This window comes from Cyprinodon tularosa, unplaced genomic scaffold, assembly GCF_016077235.1.
Source record: "Cyprinodon tularosa strain WSP-4 unplaced genomic scaffold, ASM1607723v1 ctg545, whole genome shotgun sequence".
NCBI classification, from domain to species: domain Eukaryota; kingdom Metazoa; phylum Chordata; class Actinopteri; order Cyprinodontiformes; family Cyprinodontidae; genus Cyprinodon; species Cyprinodon tularosa.
In genome coordinates this window covers 218,681-227,156 of record NW_024039280.1, presented here as the reverse complement: position 1 = coordinate 227,156, position 8,476 = coordinate 218,681, and the positions used below count along the sequence as shown (strand labels likewise).

Here is an 8,476-nt window from a genome sequence, read left to right as displayed (position 1 = left end):
TGCCTCTCTTCTTTTCCTCCAGACTCTGGGACCTTGATTTCCAAAGGAAATGCAAAATTTACTTTCATCAGAGAACATGACTTTGGACCACTCACCAGCAGTCCAGTCCTGTTTCTCTTTAGCCCAGGCAAGACGCTTCTGACGCTGTCTGTGGTTCAAGAGTGGCTTGACACAAGGAATGCGACAGCAGAAACCCATGTCTTTCATACGTCTGTGTGTGGTGGTTCTTGAAGCACTCACTCCAGCTGCAGTCCACTCTTTGTGAATCTCCCCCACATTTTTGAAGGGGTTTTGTTTCACAATCCTCTCCAGGGTGCGGTTATCTCTCTTGCTTGTACACTTTTTTCGACCACATCTTTTCCTTCCCTTCGCCTCTCTATTAATGTGCTTGGACACTGAGCTCTGTGAACAGCCAGCCTCTTTAGCGATGACCTTTTGTGTCTTGCCCTCCTTGTGCAAGGTGTCGATGGTCGTCTTTTGGACAACTGTCAAGTCAGCAGTCTTCCCCATGATTGTGTAGCCTATAGAACTAGACTGAAAGACCATTTAAAGGCTTTTGCAGGTGGTTTGAGTTAATTAGCTGATTAGAGTGTGGCACCAGGGGCCATCAATTTTGAACCTTTTCACAATATTCTAATTTTCTGATATGATGAATTTGAGATTTTCATTTGTTGTCATTTGTAATCATCAAAATTAAACAAAATAAACATCTGAAATATATGAGTTTGTATGTAATGTATGAATATAATATACAAGTTTCACTTTTTAAATGGAATTACTGAAATCAATCTACTTTTTCATGATATTCTAATTTTATGACCAGCACCTGTACATATAGAAAGGTTTAATTCTTCTTTATGAGTGAATTAGACAGATTTTATTCCGTGTTCCAGATTTAAAAAACATAGATGTTGTCTGTCTGGTCTTGGAGGGGAAAAAAGACCAAATAGTCCATCTATTCCATACATTATGAGGTAAAAATGGGTGAGGTAAATAACTTTGTTTTGCATTTTTCGTTTTTAATATAAATATTTTAATTTCTAGATTAGGAAAATCTAGATCTGAGATAAAAAGAAAAAAAAATCTCCCTGATCCATGACCTCAGGAGAGACAGCAGCTGGTGTTCAGGGCCATTATTACCAGCTTGTACAGATCTAAACATGTCAGCTGAGGCTGGATGGGATGAATCTGTCCACATTACGTCACCTCTGCAGCTCCCTATCTCATCTGCTTAAAAAAAAAAACTTTTTTTTTTCTTTTTTTTTGTTCCCCTGTGACTCAGAAAAGTGCGACAATCCGTCTCGTCCGCTGCACGTCTGGTATGCAGGGTGGGTCCGATGGATCCACTCCCCCAACCAGGAATTTGGGAAGTTTCCTTCCATATAAGGACTTTTGGATATAAATCGCGACCAGAGGAAGAGGAGGGAGGGGGCGGAGTCAAGGATCGATTAACAAAGTTAAACCAAAGAGTAAAAGAAGCAACAAGATAATTCCTGAGTTTTCCTTTTTTTTTTTTTGTGGACATTCAGGAAAATGTGGCCCTTGGCTTCATTTTAAATGGAACTGAAATCTAATATTTCTCATAATAAACTCCTCTCTGCTTGTTTCTGAGCTTCCCTTTTTTCCTGTTTTTTACTTTCAGAAGGTGGAACGTCAAACAAACAGAATGAATCAGCAAACAGGTGTTACACCACAATCTGTGACCCATCATATTCTGTGACTCGGATTATTCTCACCAGTCTGCTATCTGCTCACTCTAATGAGCTCTAAATGATGTGGAACTCAACACGTTTCACCGCATAAGAACACATAGAAAAAAATCTATTAAACTTAAAACAAAACTGATGTATACTGGTTTACTGCATGCATTTACGACTATATAACTACTAATCTAGATTAAAATCTATCCAGACCCTACATATGTTTTTTTTCACATGTGAAAATCAAACATAAAATCCACATTCTCCACCCAATCTCAGACACACTGTTTGTTTGTGGGAGTGACCACGATCATCTGACAGAGGATGATTATCTGAGTTGGTCACTTACCTGGTTTAACAGTCCAGTCCAAGAATGTCCCCAAGTGCTGCAGTCCCAGAGGTCATGCAGGAAGCTGATCATGGTCAGGGATCCAGAACAGACAGGATCCAGGCCTCCAGGCATCGTAGAGCTCACAGGCAGGTTCAGAGTCCGACAGAGTCTGGAAGCGTAACCAGGCAGTCAAGCACAGGAGTAGACAGGATCAGATGCAGACGGGGAGGCTCAGTGAAAGAGGGTAGCCGAGACAGGACGTGGAACCAGAATTTGATGCAGGACCTTTAAACTGGTCTCCAGCTTGGAGCCAGGCTTACTTTGATAAAAACTGAACCTCCCCGCATACAGAGCCAAAAATCCAGAGGGCTCAGCAGGGGAGGAACAGTGGACGATTAGGAGACGAGACAAACACAAAACCCTCCTTTCACTGGTCGCCAGGATCCAGGACATGAACCTTGGAATCAACATAACAAACAGGCTAACAGAAAGACAATTAGTGATCTGGACCTGAATGCTCAGGCTGAATAAATGAACAGAATATAAACCAAAAGAAACAGGTGAGAGGAATAAATGATAATTGAGGCAGGGAGGGAAAAATGACAGGTGAAAGAAATAATCAATTAAGGGAGATTAAACAGGCCAGATCATGACAAGACTGGAATCTTTGTCAAGCGACCTTATTGAATTCTATGATCTAGCGCTTATGGGTCTTACACATAATGGTCATTTAGTTTTAGTTTATGAATTGGATTTAAAAAATAAGAGGCTACTCGATTTTCTGGAAGCACATTACAATATGGTTCTCCTTTATAAGCTGTTAGCAACTCATTCAGTGTTTAAGTGTTTATTAATTAAAATGAGCAGGAGTGCAATTTCTGTTTTTTGTGTCAAAAAGAGAGGAGCAAAGTTTTCAAAATAAAATTGAAACCAAAAAAGTCTTTTTTTTTTTATTTCCTCCAGACCGGTTGCAGTCACTTCTCTCAGGAGAGCACCAAATTAGTCAGCGTGCCGTTGTTGTTTTAGCCAAATATAAAATGTTGAACCTTAGAATCTCACTCAGGGGAGCAAGAAGATGTTCCGCATGAAACATGAGAGGATTTTGAAATGAGAATGGATTAAATGGCGTCTTGTGGCATAGCGTCTTATCAAGATAGATGACCTGAAGTTGTTTACACTACATTCAAATCACACGCTGATGGTGGTGAGTTACATCCTGGCTGCCCTGGGACACGCTGACAGAAGCAAGGTTGCCGTAAAATCGGCCCCACTGGGGCCTCTGACTACTAACAGCAGGACAGGTTCTCCCCAAAAACAACAACTGAGATGGTCTGAGGCAGGAGTCCGAACCAAGGATGAACTGCTGCCTCATGAGCAAAGCAAATTCTCATATTTCTTGGAGAACATCTTCCTCCTCTCTGACTTATTTGTGATATCTGCCCCCAGTTTAACGTTGTGCAGTTTGGGAAATTGTAAAATATTTGCCTTTTTTTTTTTTTTTACAGTTTTAATTTTAAAATAATTTTATTTTTTATTTATCAAAATAGTAGACAGAACCCAAAATTATTTTTAAAAATGTTGGTCGTCTCTTTAGACACAGAAAAGGAGAAGCAACCATTTGATTTCTGTTTTATAATACAAAAATAGAAAATGGAACTCAAAATGTTTTACTTTGTCTGTCAAAAAAGGGATGAAGTTTTATTTGCTGTCTGCATTAACAGGAAATGAAAGTACTTTGAAACAGAAACAAAATAGCCTTTTTATTTTTTAGACTGGATGCTTTCACCTATTTCAAAATAGCACCAAATTAAAAGAGAGCATATATTCAAAGTCTCCTCATGCTTTGCTCCCTTCAGTGAGCCTGGACCTCCTTTTTATCGGCGTGCCCCAGGAAAGCAGTGGCTGCATCATAGCTCCCCACTTTGAAGCACTTTGGAGTCATTGGTCTTGATAAAGTGCTAAGAAGTATCGAATAATTAATTACTTTTCACTGAATAATCTCCTTATGAGCATCCTGCCCCTCGACTTATTTATAATATATTCCAAAAAAGATTTAAAAAAAACAATCCAGGCTAATAAAATAAGTCAAACATCCCCCATTCCAAAGGGGTGGACTCGTCCATCCGTTTCAATTTTCATGTTTTCTAAGCAAAAACAAAGCTTTGTTGGGCTATTGTATAAAACCTGGAACTCAACGCTATTCCTGACATTTTGAATTGAAAAAGCTTCCTGGATGGGAAGAGAAACGTCTTTAAACTTGGAAACAAAGTCCAGGGGATTGTTAACTTTTTTATTTGGTCACATCAAAAATCATAACTTCTAAACACATTTTATCGTGAGCTAAAGGAAAAATAGCACCCTGATATGATGCTTTCAGAAAAATTTATGTTTTTTCATTTCTGTTTTAGAATTATTTAATTATTTGTTAATTAAACTAAAAAAACTTTAAAAATTTCAAAGTTTTACCTCTTCCCTTTTCATACATAAAAAAAGAAACGCCTCATATTGTAAATTTTAAATTAAAATACTGGTATTTAAAAAAAAATCAAATAGCTTAACTTCTTTATATGTATTTATATGTTTTCCATTCGATTTTCCGTCATCAGTATCCCAAGAGGGGTCGTTATCTTTTGCTATCCAAATATTAATCGATTAATTGAAAAAAAATAATCGACAGAAAATAATCTTCAGTTGCAGCCCTTTTTTATTTTGATTTAGAAAGATAATTTTTTTCCCTTTATTTTGTATCCAATGAAGTAGGGATACAAATGGAGTTTACAAATAAGAAATCCAACATAAGCCATAAGGAAATAAATTCAATATAAAACCTAATCTAATTGCTAAACAGCTGTATTATTTATGGAAGAGGATTAGGGCCACTGGAAAAAAAAAAAGTTAACTGATTTTTTAATTTTATTTCAGTTTAATATGGGGAAAAAAGTTAGAATTCTGACTTTCATCTCAGAATTCTGACTTTTTTCTCGGAATTCTGACTTTCATCTCAGAATTCTGACTTTTTTCCCAGAATTTTGACTTTAATCTCAGAATTCTGACTTTTTTCTCGGAATTCTGACTTTCATCTCAGAATTCTGACTTTTTTCCCAGAATTTTGACTTTAATCTCAGAATTCTGACTTTTTTCCCCCAGAATTTTGACTTTAATCTCAGAATTCTGACTTTTTTCTCGGAATTCTGACTTTTTTCCCCCAGAATTTTGACTTTAATCTCAGAATTCTGACTTTTTTTTTCAGAATTCTGACTTTAATCTCAGAATTCTGACTTTTTTCTCGGAATTCTGACTTTCATCTAAGAATTCTGACTTTTTTCTCGGAATTCTGACTTTTTTCCCCCAGAATTCTGACTTTAATCTCAGAATTCTGACTTTAATCTCAGAATTTTGACTTTAATCTCAGAATTCTGACTTTAATCTCAGAATTCTGACTTTTTTCTCGGAATTCTGACTTTTTTCCCCCAGAATTCTGACTTTAATCTCAGAATTCTGACTTTAATCTCAGAATTTTGACTTTAATCTCAGAATTTTGACTTTAATCTCAGAATTCTGACTTTAATCTCGGAATTCTGACTTTTTTCTCGGAATTCTGACTTTCATCTCAGAATTCTGACTTTAATCTCAGAATTCTGACTTTAATCTCAGAATTCTGACTTTAATCTCAGAATTCTGACTTTAATCTCAGAATTCTGACTTTAATCTCAGAATTCTGACTTTCATCTCAGAATTCTGACTTTCATCTCAGAATTCTGACTTTCATCTCAGAATTCTGACTTTAATCTCAGAATTCTGACTTTTTTCTCAGAATTCTGTCAGCCAAAAAACATGTTAGCATCAAGCCATAGCCATGTCTGTTTTAGAGACTAGCTCTCTTGTTTTACAGTTTTTCTGGATTGTTTACACACATTTCTGAAAACATGCCTCGTATTCTCAGAACTCTACACACAAATCCAACAAACACACACACAATGGGCAAAACCCTTCAATTCTCCTGCAAAATGAAACTTTACATTCAAAACAGTTTTATCTCTTCACAAAAGGCCATTTTGTGTTCAGATGACACACACAAACTATCATATGAACAGACAATTAAAAAAAGCATTTAAACACTGATGTGCTCAGTGTAAAACACCATTCTCCATTCATCATAATGACTTTTTGTTCAGTGTTACACTTACTACAGACATTAAATACATAAGTGCGTTGTAAAATATTTTAGAATATTGTTTTTATACTCAGAACACACAAATATACTGTAACAAACATGTTTTATTTTTCCCACAAAACAATGTACACAGTGTACATCCCAACTGACACAAAGTTGCACATACAGTGCAGAAGATTTTACTGTATACAGTTACAGTAATAATAAAAAAACAAAACAAAATAAACTATGCTGCATCCTCTCTTCTGTTTCGGTCTGGCCACAGCACCTCATCTACATCACAAGCAATGTTTTCCCTGGCCAAGCAGCGGGGGAAATATCGCCTAGCATGGCGAATCCAGCCATGAAAAGCATCAACTGCTATATCTCCACATGCGTCTTCCATAGCTTGGAAAAGGGGTATACGCGTTTCTGAATTTAGGTCGTACACTTTCCATCTCCAGGCAGAAAAAAATTCCTCAATAGGATTGAGGAATGGAGAATATGGAGGGAGATAAACAACTGAAAAGCGTGGGTGGTCAGTGAACCAGTTATGAACCAGAGCAGCCCGGTGGAAGCTTACGTTGTCCCAAATGACAACGTACCTGAGCTGCTCTGGGCCGTCTATCTGATCTGGTGGAATGAGTGTGTTGTGTAGGGTGTCCAGGAATGTGATCAGATGGGCAGTGTTGTAGGGGCCAAGGGTAGCATGGTGATGGATGATGCCATGGTCGGTCATCGCTGCACACATTGTGATGTTCCCTCTGCGCTGGCCAGGGACTTCAACAATGGCACGCTGGCCGATTATATTCCTTCCCCTCCTTCGTCTTTTTGTGAGGTTGAATCCAACCTCATCAATGAAGAAGAACTGGTGCTCCACTGCATCCACCTCCAGCTCAAGGACTCTCTGAAACACACATGACAATATCAGAAGTAGACATGGAGCGGTCTCTATTGTGAAGCACAATCATTATGATTACAATATAATAGAAAGAAATATGTATGATTTATACAATGTTGACAGTATGCATCAAAGGTGGGAATGTACTGTATAGGACGTACTTGCACATAGTTATATCGCAATTCTTTGACCCTTTCTGAATTGCGCTCAAATGGCACCCTGTAGACCTGCTTCATCCTCAGTTTATTTCTGTGCAAGACACGGTCCAGCGTTGATAAACTTACCCTATCAATATTTTGAAATATCTCATTGTTTTCTATTATTTTTCTTTGTATTTGCCGTAAGGTAATGGCATTATTTTCAAGAACCATGTTCATGATCTCTGTTTCCTGTTCAGGAGACAGAAGACGGCCCCGTCCACCTCTTGTTGGTAATCTTTCAGTTCTGCAATACAAAGAGTGCAATACTGTAAATACTGTGTAGGAATACATTTCCCAAATACTCGAAACACAATGTCCTACAGAACAGTCCACAGGTAATACTGTACTACTGTACTCATTGAGTACTGTATTGATATGCAGTACTGCAGTTTTGTAGTGAGAGTAGATTTCTTACCTATTCTCATTGCGGAAAGTCCGGATGATGGATGCTACAGTGTACCTGCTCAAATTTGGCTGTACTCTTTGCCCAGCCTCCCTCATTGTTAGGCCATGGTTGACCACATGGTCAACCAAAGTTGCTCGGATCTCATCAGAAATGATTGTCCTTGGCCTTCCTCGTCCTCGTCCTCCCCATCGTCCTCCTCTTACTCTCACTCCTCTGGCTCTGGCTCTGCCTCTGTTTACAACATTGGCCTCCATTGCTCCAAAACAGAAGAGCTCACCTGTTGCCCTTCTATGCTAAAGCTCTGATTGCTGAGTGGAAACATGTGTGTTAGGTGTTTGCCCATGTGAGGAGTCAGTGTGCATAGTAGGGAAATTAACTTTAGAGTTTTGAATAACAGTGTGTTCCTTGTGAAAACAAAAGATTTTCTTCATGACAATTGTGTGTAGAGTTTTGGAAAAAGTGTGTTTTAGAACTGCAATTTGAGTGTAAAGCAGGAATTGTGCTTGTAGTTTAGCAGAATTGGTTCAGGGGGTTGGTGCATGAGTTACATTTTGTGGTCATTGTGTTTCAAGTACCAATATTTGTGTGTAAACAATCGAGAAAAACTGTAATTACCTTCTGCTCCTCCATTAATGAGGGTGGCCCTAATCCTCTTCTGTAATTATTAATATTGATAGCCTGTAATTTTCTGTTTGGTTATCAGAGTCTATTGACCAAAAACTAACTCCCTGACCCTCATTGCGTGATGAGGTATTTAATGTAAATGGACTTTCTATAAAAGGAAG

General features: G+C 38.0%; 1 protein-coding gene across 1 annotated transcript; it reads right to left on the bottom strand.

The window, feature by feature from the left end:
• Positions 1–2,101: 2,101 nt before the first annotated feature.
• Positions 2,102–7,960, bottom strand: LOC119796360. Its single transcript, XM_038304868.1, has 4 exons — positions 7,701–7,960; positions 7,247–7,529; positions 6,768–7,091; positions 2,102–2,200 (listed from the first exon to the last, which is right to left on the bottom strand). The coding sequence occupies exons 1-4, from the start codon at positions 7,943–7,945 to the stop codon at positions 2,102–2,104; spliced, it is 951 nt and encodes a 316-aa protein (XP_038160796.1). The 5' UTR covers positions 7,946–7,960.
• Positions 7,961–8,476: the final 516 nt, after the last annotated feature.

What these genes read in the sequence shown, in the direction of transcription:
- LOC119796360 (XM_038304868.1), bottom strand. Translation starts at nt 7,945, where the DNA reads ATGGAGGCCAATGTTGTAAACAGAGGCAGAGCCAGAGCCAGAGGAGTG. An exon ending in ACTTTCCGCAATGAGAATAG is followed by an intron (nt 7,530 to 7,700) that starts GTAAGAAATCTA and finishes TTTGTATTGCAG; the next exon opens with AACTGAAAGATTACCAACAA. An exon ending in ACGTTGTCATTTGGGACAAC is followed by an intron (nt 2,201 to 6,767) that starts GTAAGCTTCCAC and finishes TTACGCTTCCAG; the next exon opens with ACTCTGTCGGACTCTGAACC.